The sequence below is a fragment of the Paroedura picta genome, chromosome 2, assembly GCF_049243985.1.
Source record: "Paroedura picta isolate Pp20150507F chromosome 2, Ppicta_v3.0, whole genome shotgun sequence".
NCBI classification, from domain to species: Eukaryota; Metazoa; Chordata; class Lepidosauria; order Squamata; family Gekkonidae; genus Paroedura; species Paroedura picta.
Genome location: NC_135370.1, coordinates 63,121,199 through 63,144,971, shown reverse-complemented (window position 1 = coordinate 63,144,971; position 23,773 = coordinate 63,121,199). Strand labels below are relative to the sequence as shown.

Here is a 23,773-nt window from a genome sequence, read left to right as displayed (position 1 = left end):
GGCTGAATTTTTGCATGCAAGACAACAGCTTTCCCCCTGTTCACCGCTGGCAACCAAAATGTAAGTACGCTGTGTGTGTGTGTGTGTGTGTGGTGTGCATTTCAGAAATTTTAACTGAGCATCAAACACATATGTGTAACTAAAGGAAGAGCAAGAGTTGGATAAAACTTTACCTTGAATAGAACAAATCAAGCTAGCTCAATCAAGACAAGACCTTCAGTAAAGGTTAACAACTTCTATGGAATGCTATGTTTTATTTGGTAAGAAGATGCAGTTTCTCTGACGAAGTTCCCTAGGATGTTTTTAAAAAATAAAACTGATACAATTTTATCTGATAATGATTCCTGGTCTGTTGCCGACTAATGGTCTTATGCCCTTTTATGATAACTTTTCCTTGAGTTAACTTGTTCAAACTCTGCATCTGGATCACTGGGGGAGGGGGAATAGCTGTGAATTACCTGCATTGTTCAGGGGGTTGTCCTAGATGATCCTTGGGGTAACTTAGATCTCTATTTAAAAATAACAACAACAACCAATCAAGCTTACCATAATGGCCAACCAAAGCCAATGGCAGAGCTCCTTTTTTGGTTGTATCTCTACATTTAATATTGACTTCACTAATTAACCCTTCCAATTTTCTCTGCCAAAATCTTGTATCAGAATCCCTGTCAGGGTTTTAATAATTGTCTAATGGTGGCACTCAAGGTATAAGAATAGAGTTCTTAAGGAAACTGTGAGGATTAGTGCTCATCCCTACAGTACTCAATTTTGATGAATATTCAAAGCATGTACTTGGCACTGTCCCTAGGAAATGGGAGTAAAGAAGAATTGTCTTATTTGGGGGTCCACAACATTCGGTTCTGTGAGGATGCTTGGGCAGTGTTGATTTTTTTTCTCATTAATTCCTGCATTTATATTTAGTATATGAGGAACAGCAGAAATAGATACGAGGTGAGGAAAATTCGGTCCATTCCTTTCCTCCACATTTGATCAATGGACAATTTGGTTACTGGTAACAAGTGGTGAGAGCCATCCTCATAATTTTAGTGAATCTGGCAAATAAGGTAAAGTAGCTTCAAGATTTTCATCTTGATAATCCCCCAAACAATTACATGTAGGTAAGATACATGTCAGATGGAAAACTGGGTCACTTGGCTAAAGCCAGCTAGTGAAGTTATGACTAAGCAATAAATATAGCTTTTGAGTACACCTCCTGTAAAGGCATACCACCCTTCTGTTCACTGGGTAGCATAATTAATGGCTTGCCAGATGTCTCTTAAATCCTTCTTGAAGACAGACAATCCTTCATTAGAATGTACTAAAACAGCCCCATACAGACGCTGTGTAGAGCATGTTCATTTTGAGGTTATGCATTGCAATGAAATAGAAACACTGTGGGTATTTGACAGACAGGTATTAGTTGGATGTATTGTTGATTAAAATATACATTTTGAACCCTGGAGGCTGAAAGGGGGGGGGAGATAAATATTTGATATAGCAGATCCTGTCCTTTTCCTGCACTGCTATGTTTCACTAGATTAAACAGTCTCACAGATTGAAGAAATTGCTTCATCACATAAAGTCATTCTGCATTCTGTTGGTGACGGTTCTTAACAACATGCATACTGTGTTGTATTGTGTGTGATTATAGAATATTTATTGATGCCCTAGCATCAACCTGTACTCAAAGCACTGTTTGGCACCTCATGCCTATTCTCAACTGTGTGTACTGTTCTGAAATCTACCTAACAGTTGCTTTTGTGGGTTGGACTCTAAGTCAAAGTACCTGATGAAATGAGCACTAACCCATGACGGTTTATACCCTGAAAAATGCCGATGGTTTCCAAGGTGCCACTACAGAAGGCCGAAGCTCAGTCCAGTCCTTTATAATAATGATGATCTGAACACAAAGATCCCAGATCAAATCTGAAGGCCATTAAAATGCAGAGCTCACCACACTGATTCCAACAGCCACTTGGGGCTTCAATTGACCAGAGCAGTTGGGGCAACCAAGTTGCTAAACTCCCTGTAGCTAAATCAATCGAATGGTGATAATTTTAGGAGGCTTAATTACCATGTGAATCCAGTGATAAGTCACCTGTCTCACAAGTTTGGCTGCAATGGTATCTCTTCAGAGGCAGTTCAGCTGTCCCCTGGGTACTATTTATTACTGCAATCATTCTCATATTTTTCCTTCTGGTTATGGCACGGCCACCAGAACAAATAATTTTATAATAATTGTCTTGAACAAAAAGGCATCGGAGGTTTTCACTTGGACACGGTCCCTGGCTCTAGAACACATTACTTCCTTCTGTTTTTCACCTTCTGTGACATATGCTAGGAAATCCATGGCCAGATTACACAGCTTGTGTGTATTGTTTTATTTGGAGCCATAATTTGTAGTGACATGTCTTCTCAATGATACTCCCAATGCAAATTCTGCATGCATTGTTTAAATAAGAGTGTGCTTGTTTTCCATTATAACATTTTGTCAGCTAAGATAGTACAGGACTGAGCTCCAGTATCAGCTGCTTAGAAGCAGAAGCCTTGGTACTCTTGTATCACTATCTATACCTGCCCATATCTAGTTTTCTATGAAACTAAAGCTGCAGGAAACCCTAACAATAATGAAGAAAGACTAGGCAATAAAATGTTTTTAACAATTTCCTCTAAGTCATTGATGCACTTCAAACCTGCATATATTTATTCTTAAAATCACGCAGTTGCTCAATTGGTAAATATTAACGTTCTGTTACAGCATTCCTGTACTGCCGTTATGCTGTATAAACTGCCCCTAATTTGTCGTCATTTTAAAAACCCAATATTTCTATTTACATGCTTAATTTCAAATTTAGCTAGAAATCCCTCCAGATTTTACAGACTAGTACAAGCCAAAGCTACTTGAATAGCCAGGCTTTTCAGAGTTTGGGAGCGAAGGAGAGTTAGCCTTGGTCAGTGCCTTGGGAGGGAAGGACAATTGGGTGGCTGTGCAGAGGAAGGCAATGGCAAACCGCTTGTGCTAAATTTGAGTCTAGTGGCACCTTTAAGACCAACAAAGTTTTAGTCAAGATATATGCGCTTTTGTGTGTAAGGTTATATCTTGAATAAAACTTCGTTGGTCTTCTGCTGCTTCAGACCAGTATGGCTAGCCATATGAATATCTATCTATCTATACACTATATAATTCGCTAAGGGGGGGTAGGCCAACAGAGGGGCCAATTGACCAATCACATCCACTTCGCGGTGGCTTGAACAGGCCATGGCCACGCTCCACGGGGCCTGTAGACAAGGTAAAATCCATGGCCGGGGGGGGGGGGAGGGCCTGACGAACACTTCCCAGGCCCCGCTGAGCGTGTGCTTTGTGGCTCCTGATTTGCTCCTCCGAGTTTTTATCCTGGGCAGAGCCCGCCCTAACTCCTCCCCAACAGCCCTTACTCTTTTATTTAATCCGCTCCACAGGAGCGGATTAAAGATGTGGGAAATTTGCCCATAGTAACATCATCTGAGGCTGCCTGGGAAATCATATTATAACACAAGTTAGGGTTGCCACTCTCCAGGTGGGATCCGTAGATCTTCTGGGATTGCAGAGATCAGTTTCCCTGGAGAATATGGCAGCTTTGGAGGATGGACTCCATGGCACTCTGAGGGTCCCTCCCCAAATCTGCTGGAATTTCCTCACCTGGAGTTAGCAACCCAAATGCAAGGCCTCATACCTATTGCTATAAGAGAAAATGACCACCCACAAACCAGGCAGGAATGTCTTTGTGTGTGTGTGTGAAATGCCATCAAGTTGCAGGGGCTTTCAAGGCAAGTTTGAAGCCAAGGTGGTTTGCCATTGCCTGTCTCTACATGGTCTTCCTCAGTTGTCTTCCTTCCAACTGCCAACCCTGCTTCAGTTCTACATCTGACAAGATTGGGCTATACCATGCTACCTTCCCTCCCAGGATTTTATTAGTATACAAAAACATAGTAGTCCCATGAAAAAGTATATCTCCGCCCCTTCCCAAGTTGGTCATATGTATATTGAGCATACTCACTGCTCTATACGGGTAAATATGTGTTGTTAACTGCAGCATATCCTTCCCGTCAAAGGGCAGGGGGTCATGGCTAGCCCGCTAAAGCTCCTACCATATCATGGTAGGAGGGAGGGATAGATTCCCTAATCATTCTCCCTCTGCAATCTCTTGAAGGCTTAAAACTTGTGCCTTCTATTTACACACGGTTTTTTCCATATGGTTATGAGTTGTATAAAGGAGTTGCACAGCCCAGAGATATAAATATAATTATTATTAATTTGAGATGTTTTTCCATAGCAGTTTTTCATAGAATTTTAAAAATACATTCTTGCAAATTTGAGGGGCTGCTCAATGTGCGATGATTGAAGGCCTGGTTAACACCCAATGTGGGGAGGATTGAAAGAGAGACGGTGTGTGCCTATCATGGCCATTAGTTCAGTCATGTGTGGTTAAATGTGTTATGAATATTTTTAATATTGACTTAAAAGAAAAAAGAACAATCGGCCTCGTTACAATATGCTTTTCAGTTTCCAGTCGACCAGACTCTAAACTATTACTCATTCAAATCTATCAAAATGTGTTATGAATAGAAATGCTGCAGTTCCCATCTAGGTATGGTATAATTATTGTCTCATACCTGCCAGGATCAAGATGAAATCTTTTAGCTTCTTTACTGCCTAGCCAGCATTCCAGCTGGGGGAGGGGGTTACATACGGTATCTTTTTGTCCATATAAAATCAAAACACGACTACCACCCTGCCCTGACTAACGAACCATCCTTGAAGAAATATGCATCTCTTTTTCATCAATAACACATGGCATTGATTCTGTCCTTATACCTTCTGTCCTTATACCTCCCTCCTACCATGATATGGCATTGTACATTAGCCCCATACTGCATTGAGGATTACCCCCTAGTGGAAACATATTTTTGTTTGTCATTGAATCTTAGAAGTCTGCTGTTGAGGAGGGGGGAACACACTGTCATATCCTGCACCCACAAGTATGCCTGTAGTTGCATGGCATGTGTATTGCCAGATTGGTGACCAGTTCTGTCAGCATTAATAGTACTGGTTAGAGCTCTGGGGGGTTGAGAATCTGGATTAAAGCTTGTGACTATGCCCCTTTGCCCTTGCTGTCTGGATGATCACTATTGTAAGGGGGTGCTTTCCCCCCAGTGAGTGGAGAGGCATCCTTGAATGAAGCCGAAGATATGCTATTTTCTGCTTTGTTCTACTATGTCCTAATTGAGATCCCTGAGGTGCAAAGTTAGGAACAAAAATGGCATTCGGAATTTGCTGCATTTGGATTCAGATCCTAGAACCCTTAAATTACATTTCAAGTTGTTGGATAATTCCATGTAAAAGATTTAAATCTGGTACAAGTTTTATTGGCTCAGACTTGAAACAGCTGTCATTCTAGAATCCAGAGCTGCAAAGTGATTGAAACAAAACACTGGGCTCCTAGTCCCCATTAAAATAAAAGGTGAGTTCAATATGCTTTCAGATCTGCTGAACACATGAGAATTGGATGTTCATTTCTGTGAATTCCTCTGGGCATAATATAGCTCTGGAGGATGAATATCAAACTAAGTGCAGGACAGGCACAGAAGCCTTGCCAAATTGGGAGAGGGGGCTGGCATAACAACAGCGCAGAGAGAGATCTTTCCGTACTAATGCTTCCATTAATCCATTTCGTTTTGCTGAATGAATCCAAGGCTGCTGCCTCCCTTTTATTTTGCTGGAAAGCATATTGCTTGCCCTGTCGTGCTTTTCTATTTTGTGAAAGCATTTTTGTTTCCAGTGCACATTTCCTTGTTGTTCTGAACTACACAGCTGTTCTTGCGGCTTAACCTCTCTGCTTGATGTAATTCTGTTCTCTTTCCTCCACGCTGCCAAAAAGGAGACAAACAGTTCAGAGGAGTCAGAATGTGACGACCTTGACCCCAACACTAGCATGGAGGTAGACAACCTTTCTTCCCTCCCAGACTTGCTGCCCAATACTTCTTTCCCCAAAGCATGGTACCACCTTCTACATGGGGCCTGTAAATTCTGCAATATTCATTCTCTATTCAGTTGCACTGAAGAGCATGGGACCTTTGGGAACAGCATGGGGTGCTGCAGTGGAAAAGGGGAATCAGCCAATCTACATCTACTGAAATTCTCTTTTACACAATTGCTAAAAATCTAGCAAGCCTGTTTCTGGGCACTTTCACACATGCAAAATAATGCAGTTTCAGTCAACTTCAGCAATGGGTTGCAAGTAGATTTTGCTGTTTCACACAGTGAAATCCAGTTGCGAAGTGGATTGGAAGCACGTTATTTAGTGTGTGAAAGAACCCTCTATCAAATCCAGTGAGGGTAGCATCTGAGGGTAGTTACTTTTCAATGGGCCATGTATGTTTTACTCAGGATAAGGAAAGTACCAACTGACCGGCAGCCTGTGGCCATAGATATTGTCTAGCCTGCAAGGCAATAATAGTAAACAGAAATGGACTATCAGAGGAAAACTTTGTGTTCCCAATATCCAGATACTACTCATAGCATGCTGTTATTTGAGTGAACACTCTGAAGACTAGCTAGGTAACAAGATGCACATTATTTGCTATGAAAGCCAGTCAAAAAAGTTGTTGAAGGCCTCCCTGCTGAGTCCATGTGTAAAATTTACCCTTAAATTGCTATATTTCTCTGGGACTAACTCCTGTCTTGAGCTAGCTACATCCTGATTTTTTCCACTCCTCTACTGCCTATATTGTTTCCAACTAAATTCTAACTATACCTGCAACTGAGTAGAAGTTGCTGCACTGCTTAACATTTGCTAACATAGAGCATGGCGGTCTAAAACTTGCAAAAAGTATGCCAGCATCTTAGCAGGAGCAGCACCACCCACAATTGACTGATACGGCATCATGAATCATGGGCAGTTTCAGGTTCTATTTAGTTTGTATTAAAAGCCCATAAAAACAACAAGGCGAGTTTCCCTGTAAAACTTCAACTTAAAGGAAAAATTTCATGCACAGTGAAGCAGTCAGTTCCTAACTCCCAACTTCCTGTGTTTGCCTTTGCCTAAACAATGGTATGCTGATACCACAGCACTCTGTGCCTTGTAATTATAGTTTATTTTCTCATTCTTTTAATAGAATAGCCATTGTTGCTATTGTTGGCCTTGCTACTTTGTTTACCCACATGCAAGACCTATGGACAAAGGAAAACAGAGCCAGGAAGAAAATGAGATGCTGCGATCATTTTTGAGTCAGCACTGGGCAAGGGCAAAGCAACATTCTAACACTTCAGCAACAATGAGCCCTGGTTTGAACACACACGTGTGTGTGTATGTGCATTCTGTGTACACTGCGCTTGGGGAAAGGGCAAGTGTCTGTTTAAGTTGCCGCTGGATGTCTTATCATTCTGCATTGGGACAGTGCCTTCACACTGGGATGTGACATGCTCCTGAAACAAAAAGCAGTCCTACACCATGCCTGAACTTCCCTCTACCCAGTAGTTCTTGAAAGCACTGCTACCAGTAATTGGAGTTACAGCACCCAGCCATCTTCCTAACACCTGACAAGAGTCCTCCATTCTACTTGCTTCCCCTGGAGCACTCACACTCTTCACTTTGACAGATTAATATAAGCTGTCATCTAATGCTGCTTGTTACACTTCATGATACTTCCTCTTGAAAGGCACAGGACAACTGGATGTATTTGATTCAGTGATGGAATAGCCGTAGGATACCAAGATGTGTTGATTTTGGGATTCAGAACAAAATGTCTTCTGTCAAGGTCTAAGCTTTGCCTTCAGTGGTGTATTTTTCCATCTCTTGGTTTAAAGCACCTCCTGAAAATACAGTATGTTTCATCCTGCCAAGTGATGGGATAATTTTTACTACTCATCTGCACTGAACTAGAAATCTCCGGTGGAAAGGTTATGGAAACGTCATCATTTAGCAAGCTGTCACAGACCCTTATAAATGAATAGGAACCAACTGTATTATACTAACCTTAAGAGAGCCAGCATAGTGTCCTGGTTAAAGGCAGTTAATTTGGAGATCCAAGTTTGATTCCTTACTCCTCCACATGAAACCAGTTCGGTACCTGTGGGCCAGTCGCAGTTCTCTCCAGAATCCTTCAGCTTTACCTACCTCACAAGGTGCCTCTTGTGGGGAGAGGAGGGATAGGCAATAGTAAGCCATTTTGAGATGCCTTAAGGCAGAAAAAACGTCAAGTCCTTTTCTTCAACCATAGCCTAAGCTAGAGGGCCTAGGCTAGCCCAATTATGTTGTCTTGGAAGTTAAGAAGGGTTGGTCCTGGTAAATATTTGGATATGACACCACCGAGGAAGAAGTCCAGGGTTGCTAGGAAGAGGTGGGCAATGATAAACAAATGCCTTGAAAACCCAGTGGTATGTTCCAACAACTATAATCTTACTATATGATTATACACACACTTAATGACCATCTGAACTCACCCAACAATCTTTTAGTACTTCCTGTCCCGATTTATCTTCTGCCTTCCCCCTTCCCAGGACTTGTGATCCACGTGCAAGTTCCCAAGGTGGGTAAAAACAAACATTAACAAATAACATAAAAAATATCAAAGCCTGTCTAAAATACCTTATGCCAGTACTGCCTACCCATGAGATATTTCCCCTCTGCCCAGGCTCAAGCTGCCCCCAAAGCTCTTCAGAACAGCCCTATTTTGTATTTTTGTCAGAAAGCCAGAAATGATTTATACACTTCATTTCACTAATGTGAATCTACTCTTTTGAAACTACTGGAACTTTCTTCCAAATAGTTATGTAGTATCATTTAAAGAATTATTGATAACCATTTATTTATATGTATACTGGCAATTTGGCCATAGTGCAAGCACTGTATTTAAAGTGTCGTCAAAGAATAAGGTGACCAGATTTTAACATTGGTAAAGCAGGACACCATTGACCAGGGGTGTTCTTGATTAAAAATTTGGTCTATATGGAGTAACAAAAAGTTTCATAGAGCGCATAGAATGCAAAAATACTGTCTTAATGTATATATATATTAATTTCAACATAAGTATAATTTGCCAGGTGCCCCCAGCTGTCCCTTCAAAAGTTGGACAATCTGGTCACCTTATCAAAGAGACAAAAGCACCCTAACGTTCTTGGTTCTCCAAAGTCAATGCCTTATTGGCAACAGAAAGGCAAATAAACTGTAACTCTAGCAAAAACCCTGAACATTCAAAGAAATTCCCACCAGGACAGGCACTAAATAATAGTATCATCTATCGAATTTGAATGACTACAGAGGAGTCTAAAATGAATCTGCACATTGCAGTGCAAAGCTGCCCTCTACTGCTGAAGCAAACTCTTCATCCCACATAAAAAGACCAGCCAAATAACTTGAAGGGGGGGGGGGACTTAAATGACAATGTTGAATTTTAACACAAAATTCAAATTTATATTATACTCTGGGATTTGTATCAGTTGAAATTTTTTTTTTGGGGGGGGGAGCATAAAATATTTGAAAAGCTGATGAAAAGTCAGGCTTTCTAACATCACTCCTCCATATTAGGGACCAAATCATCATACATTATTCTCCTGTTCTCATTTTTTCTGCTCGTGAAAATCCCGTGAGGTAATAAACAGAGGCCTGAGTGGCTGTTGCTAGGCAACCAGAGCAGTCAGCTTACACATGGAAAGGATGTGACTGCCACAACATCAGCTAGTGAGCTTCCACTTTGATTTGAACCTGGGTCTCCCAGAACCTACTCTGAAACTCCACCCAGACTTTCTCAACATTTTTACACTTGAGAACTGCCTGAAACATTCTTCAGGCATCAAGACACCTCAGAAATGTTGTGATCATGCAGAATATGGTTAGGAAGCATAGTTGTGTATACACTCACCCAGGGCCCCTCCTCTTCCCACCCCCTCCAGAAGAAGAAGAGGAAGAGTTGGTTCTTATATGCCGTTTTTCTCTCCCCGAAGGAGTTTCAAAGTGGCCTACAGTCGCCTTCCCATTCCTCTCCCCACAACAGACTCCCTGTGAGGTGGGTGAGGCTGAGAGAGCGCTGATATTCCTGCTCAGTCAGAACAGCTTTATCAGTGCTGTGGTGAGCCCAAGGTCACCCAGCTGGCTGCATGTGGGGGACTGTGGAATCAAACCCAACTCGCCAGATTAGAAGTCCACACTCCTAACCACTACACTAAACTGGCTCCAGGTCCATCATTGGCCATTTTGGGAAGGGAGGGACTAGTTGACTTGACCATATATGGTCATAACATCCGGTAAGTGTTTAACATATATATAAACTAACTCCCACCCATTCTGGAAAACCTTCCAGGGCCATCAAGAAACTCCAAGGTTTCATGAAACACTGGCCGAGAAAGCCTGCCCTAGCCACTTTACCACACCAGGTTTCATAGGGGGGCTGCTGTTGAAGAGTAGCAAGCAGTCATGCCTAGGTGAATCATGCAAGTTGGGTGTTATCAAGTTACTCAGTGGTTGCTGCCAGGCCTGGCCCTATTAAATTGTCTTTAAAATGATAAAGCAGCCCTGGAAAGGGTTCAATTTATTTATTTATTTATCACATATATATATACCACCCTCTGAAGGCTCAGGGCAGTGTACATAGAAAGGGAACAGTAGCAGCACAGAGAAGTCATAGATCATTAAACATGGAACAGTGAAACAGTAGTGTCACAATGGAACAGTAATGGAAGACAATAATTCATAATTGGAACTTATTGGTGGGCCTGTGAGTGGTCAGTACAGACATTAGCTTCAGTTTCATAGGAGGAGAGGCTCCTATGTTCTCCACACAACAACACTGTGAGGTGGGTTAAGCTGAAAGTTTGTGACTGACCCATAATCACCCAACCAGGCAGCAAGACGGGTTAGAATCTGGCTCTCTCAGACCTTCCTGTGAAGCTGTAAGTGCTATGGCACACTGGCTTTCACAGGGTGGCTGCTGTTGAAGAGTAGCAAGCGGCCAGATCCAATTGCATCATTCATGTTCCTTGGTATCAAGTCAGCCAGAGGTTGTTTTCAGGCCTAGGGTTGCCAACCTTCTGGTGGGCTTGAAAAGCTCCCAAAATTACAACCAAACTCCAGATAACAGACCTGTCCCCCTGCCCCCACCTCCGCCCCGGAGAAAAGGATTGCTTTGGAGGATGGACTCTTTGGAATTATGTTCTGCTAAGGCTTCAGTCCACCACAAAATCTCCAGGAATGTCTCAACCTGGAACTGGCAACCAATAATCAGACCTGACTCCAAGGAGTCCTCCCTCAAAAATAGGCTTAGAAAGGGCTTGGCCTCTTCCCTCTGCCTTTTATTCCCTGAAACTCAGCCTGGAATACTGTTTGCCTAGCAACAGCCACTGAGGGAATCTGCTTGTTAAAGCTAAAGGTGCTCAATGTTGTCGTCGTTTTTGGATTTCGCATTTTCCTGCAACCCTGGGGCATTTTTAGTTTTGTAGAAAGATCTGTCTTACACGTTCACAGATTCAGCTGACTTGGCTATTAGTATATAGATGATTATCCAACAGTGAAACCTCCATGTTCAGAGATGATGCTCCTGGAGATGTGCAGCATAGGGTAGACCTTGTCTTCCTGCCCTGCTGCTGAGCTTCTTGGCTTCTCTTTTCAAAGACAATGCTGACCTGTTTGGCTCTTCAGCATTTTTTATATTCTTTCATGAAAGTTTAATGCTATCCTCAGAAAGCTGGTTAACAGATGGACTCTTAAATTCCTTGACATTTATATGGATGGCTGAGGTGGACCTTGCTGGTCAGTGGAGGAAGGAAGAGGAGTTTGTTTACTAAGCCCACCAACACTCTACCAACTACAGGAAGAATAATTTCATCTTTTAATCCTATCAATTTTTTGATAGAGGAGATCTGGAGTTCCTTGAATGAGAGGTACACAGAACATGCAGAGTTACTCCTGGGTAAGCCCACTGGAATCAGTGGGCTTGAGCCTGTTATATATCTGCATTCTGACAACCAAAATAAGAACCTTTTGGTTTCTCACCGACCTTTTGTCAATTCCCTTTTGCTGGCATTCTTATTTAACTGAAACACATTTTTCTAGTTATGGACAAGTTAAACAAGTATTTTTTCTATTTCTCTGTTGTTTCTGTTGTTGTTCCTCCAGATCATCAACCCAAACTTCATCCAGGAAGGTGAGTGAAAAGATACAAGTGTGTAAAAATGTACTAGAAGGAACAAGAGAGCAAAACATAGCACAAGTTATATTTTATAATAATAAGACACAATGCAGATATTATGATTACACAATGTCATAATTTGAATTTGAAATATACCATGGAAAGCTAGCAAACGCCCATTTCAAAACACAGATTTTTCTTCAGGAAGTTTGCAAGTTATTGACTGAAGTTTTTTGTTCTGTGACTTTTACAAAAGACCTTGTATCACTGTGGATGTTTCTGTAGCACTATAGCAAAAACACAGTTGAAAGGAAGTTTACATGACTTGTGAATATACATTTTGAATAAGAGAAAAGGAAAGGCCATCTTTCAACTAATCACACCAAATGCATAAAATTAGGTCCACAAAAATACTAAAAAGATACAAGTGTGCCAGTTTATTCCCATGATGTTCCTAGGGGGAGGAAACAAAATACAGAAAAGAATCTATTGAGCGTACCCAAACGCAACAGGTGCTAATAAAAGGAGATAAATTTCCCTCTTCACCAGTCATGTTACAATATGATAGCTTTATTTGCAACTACATTTGTTCACCAAAATGAAAGCTTCTTTAGAATTAATTCAAGAGATTACTTTGCTTCTTAATAGACTTGGAGTTTCTTGAATGCTCATTAGGGAGTCTCCAATGAGAAGATTTATAAGGGGCTGAACCAGTGTCTACTTGCATGTAATTTTTTTTCCTGGAATAAATACAACTGAGTCTACTCCTATAGTGACTGGTTTGAGAACTAGTGTGCATCTGCTTTGTCTACAAGCTATACAATCACAATTTACACATGCTATTTTCATAGCAGGAATAACCGCCCCACACTGTAGCAGCAGATATGGGAGTTTAAATAATTGTATAGTTGAAGGAAACTCTAGCCAGCTGTTGCTAGCAAGACATAACTGCACTGTCCAAACTCAAAAAAGCAACTATAGATATTTACCATTGGCAGGTATGGATGGAAAAACTGATAAAAGGATCTAACATTAACCATGTTAGTTTTAGCTTTAAAGTGTGCTCCTAAGAGCTTAATTTAAATGTCCAGACTGTTTGAGAATGAGACTTGTCAGTTGAATCACAGTCCTGCTCAGGGAACAGCATGGAGCAGTGTAGATAGTAGGAATGCATGTGTTTGATTCAGGGCCTCCATATTTATGGCAGCATCTATTCTTTCTAACAGCAGCAGCAGCAGTCCAGAGGATGTAATGACACAAAGTCTGAGTTTTCTTCCGCTACTTGTCTGTTTTCCCATTGTCCCTTGGGAAGCCCAAACGTCAGGAAAAGGTTCCTTAGGCTTAGCCACTGCCAGATCAGTTTGACATCATGGGTAACGTGACATGTTTCTGTGTGTGCTTCAGTTGCTCCAGAGTTCCTTGTGCCCTTAGTGGACATTACCTGCTTGCTGGGTGACACAGTCATATTACAGTGTAAGGTGTGTGGACGGCCAAAGCCAACCATAATTTGGAAAGGACCAGATCAAAATATTCTCGACAATGACAACAGTACAGCTGCATATACAGTTTCCTCTTGGTATGTTCAACCTTTTATATTCAATATATTGCAGTAATAATGGTTTCATTGCTACATGTTGTGATTGTATCAAAAGCTGTTGAGTCCATAGTAAATGCCAAAGCCTGGGGGGGAGCCAGCTTGGTGTAATGGTTAAAAGCAGCAGCCTCTAATATGGAGAACCAGATTTGATTCTCCACTCCACATGCAGCCAGCTAGATACCCTTGGGCCAGTCACAGTTCTCTCAAAGCTCTCTCTGCCCCACCTACCTCGCCTACTTTAGGGCTGTTTTTTCACAGCACCTCTTAGAGATTTTGGGATTCCTTTGGGTAGTGAAAAGAGGAGTATAAAAATCCAGCTCTTCTTCTCTGCCCAGAAAGGTTTGAAGTTAAAGGAATATGTCAGATCCTCCATGGGAAAATTCCTAGTGCATCACAAAGGATGTAATGTCACTACCTGGTGATACTCTAGGAATTTCCCTAACCTCTATGGTACAGACCATCAATGCTATTCTTCATTTTTCTCCAACTCCTCAGATTATTATGGGGAAAGGATTGAAGGCAGGGGCCTGGGATTGCCTGAAGTCGCCAGGCAAATGGCAAGCCTAGTTCAAGCTAAGCTCCTCCGTGAGCAAATGAGCTAGTTCAAAACATCAGCATCTGAAAAGATGTTCCACACTCCAGTGTCTCAAGACAAATAAAACAGGTAGCTAAGCACCATGTCCAGCATGATTCAGAACTGTTTCCTGTGTTATTTTTTAAAAGGACTTTTATAGAAGACTACAGACACACAGTTTTCAAGAGAAGAAACAGGAGAGAATCCTGCCAGTCTTTCCTTTCGTTTTATATTCTGATTCATGAGACCCATTAAACAGCCTTACCCTTCCTGTAATATGCAGAAAAAATGTATTAGGTCAAATTTAAAAACTCTTTTAAAATTATCAGGATAAACCTGTTACTCAAGAAAAGCCCACTTGGAAAGGCACGTCCTGAAAAGCAGGCAATGTGTTCGTTTCTGAGTTGCATGTTCCAAAGTGAGAGGGGCAGTCACTGAGAAGGCCCTGTTCCTTACTCCTTAGAAAATCACAGAGGACAGTAGTGGAGAAAGCATGTTCCCATCAGCTTAGGGTTTTAAGTTAAATCAGCATTTTGAATTGCATGTAGGAACTGCTAGATCTGACACCAGTAGCACCTTGGAGACTCAATAAGATTTTGGGGAGATACACTTTCATGAGTCACAGCTCTCCTTGTCGGATACCAAGAGAGCTTTGACTTTCAAAAGTTTATACCCCAGAAACCTTGTTGGTCTCTAAGGTGCCATTGGATTTAAATCTAGTTTCTGCAGTGCAGACCAACATGAAACTGGCTACTAGTGTAGTTTTTTGAGAATCAGAGGAATATATTCTACAGTTGCACTTAGTATCCAGGTCATTGTATTGTGGAATACCTGCAATTTCTATGCACTCTTAAAATGTCCGTGAAGTAAACTGCATTCACCAAGAACATTACAATAGTCTTGTCTAGAATATATGTTCTGGTAGGCGATCCATCTGTCATCTTGGAAGGTTTGCTGCTGGTACAAAGGGATGCTGCAGATTTTGAAATGAACACGTGTAGGGTCATGTGGTAAACCCCTCAATTCAAGTACACTTTATGTTAAATATGTGGGCTGTGGGAACTGGAATTGTTGCAGCTCTTTAATCGTGAGAGTACATGATACAGAAAGTACCAGGACTTCACTCTGCTAAACCCCCCAGAAAACCCCAACGTATATACATGCAGTAAACACTGGGGCTGGCCATAGAGGCAAGCCATTGGTTCAAACACTTTGATTAATTTAAACTGAATTGGCTGTTGCAGTGGCCGTGACAGTTAGGGGCTTTTAGCACGCCTTCAAAATCGCACAATGGTTGCCAATTGAAAACGCTATTGATTTGCCGTTATGCACAACGTCGTTGACAATCTGCCACACACCTGAAACCGATCCGCAAAAAGCGCTTCGTTGTAGCGCTTTCAGGGAAATCCCCAAAAGTGGATTCACCCTCCGGAAAGCGATACACTCCTGCAACCAATCTGCAACACTAGCGAAAAAGACCTGTGCGTTAACATTGTTGCGGTTTCTACAAAGTCCCTCCCCCTGGCTCTCTCCTCTGATCTTCCGGCGAAGCGATCGCCATTTTTTTTTTCTCCGAGCGAGCGGGGATAAACGCACCAGCGAGCCTCTTTCTGTTTAGAGGCTTCCCCGGCTTCAGTCCCTCCCCAGAGTCACTAAGCACAAACACAGAGAAGCCCGTTTGCTGATGTATTTTCCCTTTATTTTTTACACTTTTTTCGGCCGAAAATCGGGCCCGTGAGAGGGGGGGGTTTCACTCGGAGGGAGCGTGGCAACGATGAAACGACAGCTCAAACACACCAGGCAGCTGGATGGGTCTCTCCGTTGCAACGAATCAACACAGATTCGTTGCAATGGGTGTGCTTTTTTTTTTTAAACTTTCTTAAAGGGAAAGGGGCTGTTTGGGAGCATGCTAACGGCCACCCATTGGCTGCTTGACGGCCAGGGGCGGGACGAGCTTGGCAATAGCGCTTCCTGGCTAGCAATTTTTGCCGAGACCGGAAGCCTGTGGGAAACGCTACAAAACGCAACTGGATTCCACTACAAAGGCAGGTATGCATAACGACGAATTCCACTATTTTAAATGGCGATTTTTCATTCAGCAACCAATTTGCTACAAAGATCCCGGTGCGGAAAGCCCCTTAGAGTCCAGCTCTACCCGATCCTACCACAGTCTTCTGGAGGTCTTCTGTAGGATCGCCCGTGTGTCCACATACACAAATACTTTATTTCTATTTCAAATAGATTTTCCTACAAAATAACTTGACCTACCAAAACCTTACTTCTCTGTAGGGAGAAGGCAGAACTGGCCATAGGATACTTGTTTTAAACAGAAACATCACACAGGGGCTGTAATTAATGGAGAACGAAAATCCAACAATGCCTGACCAACATTTCTTCCTGGAACTTTTGGGAGTGATCATTCTCTCTGCCTATTTGATTAAGAATGCAAACAAAGCTACACATTCCACAATACTCAACAGGAAGTTATGCCTAGTAGTAGGTATATGTGTATCCTAGTAGTGACATGTAGATAGGGTTGCCAACCTCCAGGTGGTAGCTAAAGTTCTTCTGCTATTACAACTGAGCTCTAGGAGAAAGAGATCAGGTTACCCTGAGGAAATGGTTGCTTTGGAAGGTGGATGCTATGGCATCATGGCCCATTGAAGTCCCTCCCCTCCCAAAACCTCATCCTTCTCAGAGGGTGTACAGCTGGTAACATGAAACCTCTCAAACCAACCTGGAATCCCTGTTCAGCCCTAGCATTTTCTCCACTGGTTTTCATTTTCTGCATCCTTTGCATCAGGGGTAGTCAACCTGTGGTCCTCCAGATGTCCATGGACTACAATTCCCATGAGCCCCTGCCAATGTTTGCATGACTCTGTTATCACTGGAAGAGAAACCACTGTAAATGCACATCAGAACACCCCATCAAAATGATACCATTTGCCTCTTTCCAGTGATTCAGGTGAAATCACTCTGAAGATCTGTAATGTTATGCCCCAGGACAGTGGTATTTATACATGTGTGGCAACAAATGAACTTGGAACAGCATCCACTTCTGCTACAATCAAAGTCCAAGGTACTGATTTCTACCCTAATTAACATTTATTTCATTAGATGGTACAATGGGTATTTTGCAAATCCTGTTATCATTTTTTTAGTCAGCAAGTGTCTCTGTTGGTTTAGAGACTTGATGATCATTTCTGAAAATACTCAGTTTAGCTGCACAGGTATCCTATAACTTCTCTCTGTTTAAGTATTATAATTTTACACATACAACATGTCCTGTGCAAAGAGAAATCCCCAGGCCACTTCTTCCTAGGGTTGGTTTTCTTTGCATGACGGAGAACACTGTATAATATATTCCACATTATTTACAAGTTAGGCAAAAGGCAGAGGCAAGGGAGCACTTCTATGAGGCATCCTTCACTTGGCTTTATAATTGTAGAAGACTTTTAGATCATGAAGCCAGGAGTTAGGAAGCTCAGGAGGATTGCAGGAACCCACCTTTCAAGGAGGATTCAAGGAACTCAGTACCACCACCATCATTATTTTGCTACCTTTTTGAAGAATCTGATGCTAGAATGCATGCCTGTGTAGAGGGCAAAGGTGCCACTCTTTCCACTTCTCCTTGCACCCGTGCTGAGCAGCAGACTGGCAAGATAGTGAGATGAGGTCACTCAACAACAGGCAGTCACTGTGGTGCTGTAATAGGAGGGATTGGACCCGTCTTCCCTGTAACAGAAACACGCTCACCCACCAGGCTGCCATTTTCTCTGAGAGGCCAACCATACAGGTAAAGATGTAAGAGATATACCCACCTCAAATGTCTTATCCAGTTTGGCCATAAGGTTCTACACCAACTTGGTATAGTGGTAAAGAGCAGCAGCCTCTAATCTGGAGAACCGGGTTTGATTTCCCACTTTTCCACCTCCAACCAGCTGAGTGACCTTGGGCCAATCAAAGTGCTCTCAGAGTTCTCAGCCACACCTACCTCACAGTGTGTATGTTTGAGGGAGAGGAAGGGGAAGTTATTTGTAAACCCCTCTGAGACTTTTTCAGGTAGTAAAAGGTGAAGTACAAAAAACCAACTCTTCTTTTTTTGATATGTATATTTATATGGTTGATTATTTGAATTTGAGGAGTGAGAGGGAAAGACTGTGTAGAGGAGAACTACCCATCAATTCTCATTAGCACCACACATTAGTACTGCAAGATGAATAGGAGATAAGAAAGTGTTGTTCTGCCCACATATCTTTGAATCCAGTACAGCCTATGTACTTTTACTGATCAGGCGTATCCAATCTCAAACATGCCATTTTTTAAAGAAAGAACTCAGACAGTATAATTCATTGCCAATTACCTTAGTGAGCAATTTGACCCATTGTGGGTGAATATGATACAGTCGTTCGACTATGCAGATGGTTATGGTAGTGAACCTAGCTTGAGCTAGGTTGAGCTGCAATAAAAAAACAGCAGTGCCTGTGATCTTTCTGTTCCTTTCCTCCTGGTGCCTCCCACCTGCCACCTACCCCAGGTGTCCCAGCAGCTCCAAATCGCCCGATCGCTCAGGAAAGAAGCTGCACTTCAGTGATTCTTCGCTGGCTGCCTCCATCCAGCACAGGGAACTGTACTATTTCTGGCTACACAGTGGAGTATAGGGAAGAAGGTATGAGCATTACTTCATATTGGGTGTATATAGACAGAACTGCCTGTGATGAGGAAAACAATGGGTTCCCAAGATGCTAACATAGCAGCAGGGGTGGGCATTAAGCACCCCTCTGTCTTCTACCTGCCTATTTACTCCTTTCAGACATTTGATGAAGTGAGGTCAAACTTATTGCCAAACGATTTATACAGATGACTTTGAATTGTGGGCCTAGTTATAGGCAAAACAGTCCATTCACTGCTGGCCCAAAACATCTGACTAGTTTTCCTGAGGGTTGTGAATGAGAATTGCCAGTGGAGAAATTCCTTGAGATCTGGTGATGGAGGCTGAGATGGGAGGAGTTTGGGATGGAGTGGGATGTGTCAGTGTACAATATGCTCTCCAAAGCTGCTATATCACCCAGAGGAACTGATTTGTGTCGTCTGGAGATCAGTAGAGATTCCAGGAGAACTCCAGACCACATCTGGAAGTGGTTAAACCAGTTATGAATGGATAGAGTTGCGTAGGTCATCAGTTCTGGTCTTTAGCCGTTATGCCAAACATAACTGTAGGTGTAATTGTTTGTGTCATTTCCAAAAATGTAGCTTCTCCTGATAGAGGCCTGCTGGACTGAGAGGATGAGCACTGCTGAGGCACTGAAGTCCAATCCACCTAATATATGTCTTCTCAGCTTATTCCACTGTTCTGTTTTCTGCTCAATTCCCCTCTCTATCCCCACTACTCTCTCAGTTCCTGTACTTCCATTTTTAAACCTCTGTCACCCCTTACTCTTGTCTCCATTACCCTGTCATGCCCATCCCAGAGCTGGAAAACTAACTTCCTGTTTTATTAATCCGGTTGCTTGCTATCTTTGCCAAATGACAAAATGAATAAATAATAGTAGATGAATGATCATATCTATAATAGAAGCACCCAGTCACATGTCTTCCTCTGAAAGTCTTGAATTTATTAATTTCCTATTTTTAATTTTTTGATCTGAATTTTGAGCTACATTGGCCTATGAGGAATGTCAGTAATAAAGCATTCCAGATGTACATACAAATGCACACTCCTTGCAAACAACAGGCATAAAAATGCTACATCACAGACATGTGAGCAATAAAAATGCTACATCACAGACATGTGAGCCATAAAAATGCCTTCTTGTGAACATTCTTTTCTGTTTCTTTGAATTTATGATTATGCAAGTGGCTCTAGTGGTTAAGCTACATAAATTCTGTGTTGTAGACACATAAAGGTTTCTAAGGATGGAGATACACATTGTGTAAAATGAGATAATAGAACCCTGATGTGATAAAATAATATTTTTGAATTTTACCTGTGTGGGTAAAACAGAATTCCCTGTAAGTGGAAAACTAGCACAGCAGGAAGGTGGCATTTTCATAGCTTTGTACTTGCAAGATTCTCTCTTATTTAGAAGAATATTTCCAAAAATATCTTGTGCCTGCACTTTGAAATTGTACCACCCATTCAACTGCTTCAGCATGACTTAATAATTTTTACTCTGTGTGTAAAGTGCTCTCAACCAGGGGTAGTCAACCTTTGGTCCTCCAGATGCTCATGGACTACAATTCCCATGAGTCTGGCAGGGGCTCATGGGAATTGTAGTCTATGGACATCTGGAGGACCACATGTTGACTACCCCTGCTCTCAACTATAAGGGCCCACTACTTTTAGTAGAGTGAGTAGGGAAGCATAAATCCCAGGATGTCTAGAGTCACGTGTAAGTTTTAATAATGTTTCATTTCTCTCTTTGTGTCCATAAAACACAGGATCACAGGTCTGGCAGCAGTCTGTTGCCTCAACTTTGGACACCTACCTCGTTATTGAAGATCTCACACCTGGCTGTCAATATCAGTTCCGAGTCAGCGCCAGCAATCCTTGGGGAATTAGTTTACCTAGCGAAGCCTCTGAGTTTGTGAAACTTCCGGAATATGGTGAGCACTTGACCCAAAATGGGGTCAAACTGCAGATTGGGAAAGCCTATTAATGCATTAAAATTAGAAATGGTGGGTTCAAGCTCCATTTCAGGAGCCAAGGTTTGTGTGAGCCCTAACTTTTCTCTCCTAGCATTTTGAACACGTTAAATAGCCTCATACTAAGTCAAAATATTGTTCTATCAAGGACAGTATTTTCTGTCCTGACATCTCCAGAATCTCATACCCTACTACTTAATCCTTTTCACTGGAGATACTAGGGATTGAATTAGCGACCTCTTTCCATGAAGCAGATATTTTGCCATTGAGGTAGGGCCCCTGAGACACCAAATACAAAATAAAAATGTATGATATCTCTTCTGATTAGTGCATAAAATTTCCATCAATATATTGGGCACATTACATGATGCAGGGCCTAATTCTGATAAAGGGGCGAAGGTCAATGGTACAGAATATTTTTTGTATATAAACAGTCTCCTCCTGCCTCCTCCTGCTTCCGCCACCACCCGCCTCCGCCCACCTCTGCCCATCACCCACCACCGCCACCACCTGCCTCCGCCCGCCTGCCGCCGCCCACCTGCCGCCACAGCCAACAACTTGGCAACCTTGGGGAAGGGGCCAAGTGACCCCAAATGGGGTTGCGACCCCAGGTTTGGGAACCACTGGTCTAGTCCATAGCTTGTCAAATCTGTCTTTCTCCATGGTCACTTTTGCCATCTCCTTTATCTTTTCATCATCTGCAGCCCATCAGTAGACATAGGGGTTGCCTGGCTTCTTAGACCTGGGATTCAAGACACATTTATTGGCATTGCAGGAAATGACTGCATGAATTGGCCTAAGTCAGTTCCTCATTCCACCCAGGGCATCAACTATATTGGCATTTTCTTTAAAATTATGTTTTCTAACACAGCTATGTTTTAAAACTACACAATACAGAAAGGTTTAGAGGAAGCATTTCCTTTTTATTCAAATGCAGGAAGGAATATGTCATCTAAATGGTTGCATCCAGCATCACCTAAAACAAATAAATCATACTGTCTTCAAAATGATTGATGTACCTTTAATTAACTCACCACGCTATTAATGCTATAAATCAAGTCACATTTCATTAACTGGATAACATAAACCTACTGAATAAGATTTCCTTAATAACACCACTGTATATTTCCTTGCTTACACAGCAACCTATCATTATCAGAACATATACGTTCTCATAAACTGCGGTGCGGAACACAAACAATGAAGGCAGTACCTTTAAGGGGTAGCACATTAATACAAGTTGCCTATCTCCATTGTTGGTGCATTTCATCTCTCTTTCTCTCTCTCTCTCTCTCTCTCTCTCCTCTCTCTCTCTCTCTCTCTCTGTTTTTAAAGGCCCTTCATTTTTAATACATGTCGTGTATCAATGACTGTATTTTCTAATGCAAACTGTTCCCCCCCTTTCCCTTATTTTACAAAGACTCTGCAGGAGATGGAGCCACCGTTACATGGAAGGAGAACTTTGAGTTGGCTTATGCAGAATTAAATGAGATTGGCAGGTAATACTAAAATAATTGTTTCTTCAAAATACAAAATTAACAGTAATGAACACTCTCTTTTAGAAAAACTTGATAAAAAGAATCACTCCTTCCATAGAATCTGTTTGGCCTCACTTGCTAGAAGTGTTGTGTCAGAGAGATTTAGTCACTATTTGATGAGTTGTATAATACTATGCAAACTAAATACCCTGGAAAACAGGAGGCTGAAGTAAAGTAGTTATGAACCTCCTGGGCTGTACTCTCTGCTTACTTATTACCACCTGGAAGTCTTGATGCTGCAACGGAGTTATTAAGCCATCCAAGCTGACAGGTCTAAGTTAATTCATTCTGTTCTTATGTGTGCTGTCTGCTACCACTTACCCACGTTCCAATGGGTATCTTATGCATTAAGGCTGTGAACCAAACAACATTTTCACCTCTAGACTATCATAATTGGCAGTGATCTTGAGTCCACCTACCTGAATATATTCTTAACCGGTGATCAGTTCTTTGAATATATTGTAATGGCCGTCTTTCTGTTAATGGAGATCTTTTCCTATTGACTTTTCCTTATTGGAGCACAAACATGTGTGGTATTTCTAGAGCTTCTCATGTATATTCATTAATCCACATTAAAATACTTGAGAACTATACATGGATAATCATGACCCATCTCCCCTGTGGGTTTAAAAGAACTGAAGATGGTACAGTGGGCTCCTTTTTTGTCTTTATCACTACTTGGCTGGTTCTTGAATATGCATGCAACTATTGGCAATGGAAAACTATTATGCACTTAATAGATCTACACTAGTATAGAGTAACAAACTTGTAGGCTAAGATCTGATGTGGGAGAGGGATCGGCTCCCATTACATGCGATGTCTAATACACTGCAGTGCATGCACAATCAGTGCAGAATAGGAGAGAAGGAGGCCCCACTGAGACTTATGCCAGTCCTGAGCTGTCCATGCAGCAGTGCCCATGTGTGATGTCACCTTATGCCCCTCGCAAGGCCTTACGCTCTGTGGGTGCTAATATACTGGTGATTGCCGGCCCATGGTCAGTTCACCTAGCCCTGACCTGGTGGAATGAGAAACCGGAAGAACTGAGGGCACTGCAGGAGCTGTTGCAGTTCCACAGGGCCTGTAAGAACGGAGCTCTTTCGACGGGTCTTTGGTTGAGGCCAGGGCACGGAAGATCGAGGGGCCCCTCTACAATTCCATATTCTTTACTGAATGGGAGATTTAGAGCGAGGACTGACACCCCTGGAGAGTTTCTCCCCCTGAGGCACTGAGGAGGTCAGAGTGGAGGGACAGCAA

At 42.1% G+C, this 23,773-nt stretch overlaps 1 protein-coding gene and 1 long non-coding RNA gene across 7 annotated transcripts in view; one reads left to right on the top strand and one right to left on the bottom strand.

Moving 5' to 3' along the window:
• Positions 1–23,773, top strand: part of KALRN (kalirin RhoGEF kinase) — a 148,389-nt gene that overhangs the window by 114,914 nt on the left and 9,702 nt on the right. For all 6 annotated transcript variants that reach the window (XM_077320427.1, XM_077320425.1, XM_077320422.1 and 3 more), the window contains 7 exons: positions 5,919–5,978; positions 12,150–12,177; positions 13,567–13,738; positions 17,291–17,412; positions 18,871–19,002; positions 20,775–20,939; positions 22,399–22,477. In XM_077320427.1, the coding sequence (XP_077176542.1) occupies positions 5,919–5,978; positions 12,150–12,177; positions 13,567–13,738; positions 17,291–17,412; positions 18,871–19,002; positions 20,775–20,939; positions 22,399–22,477 (758 nt within the window). The remainder of the gene's footprint in view (positions 1–5,918; positions 5,979–12,149; positions 12,178–13,566; positions 13,739–17,290; positions 17,413–18,870; positions 19,003–20,774; positions 20,940–22,398; positions 22,478–23,773) is intronic.
• Positions 4,817–11,319, bottom strand: LOC143829470 (uncharacterized). Its single transcript, XR_013228158.1, has 3 exons — positions 11,136–11,319; positions 8,016–8,170; positions 4,817–5,907 (listed from the first exon to the last, which is right to left on the bottom strand). It is a non-coding gene; the product is annotated as an uncharacterized LOC143829470 (long non-coding RNA).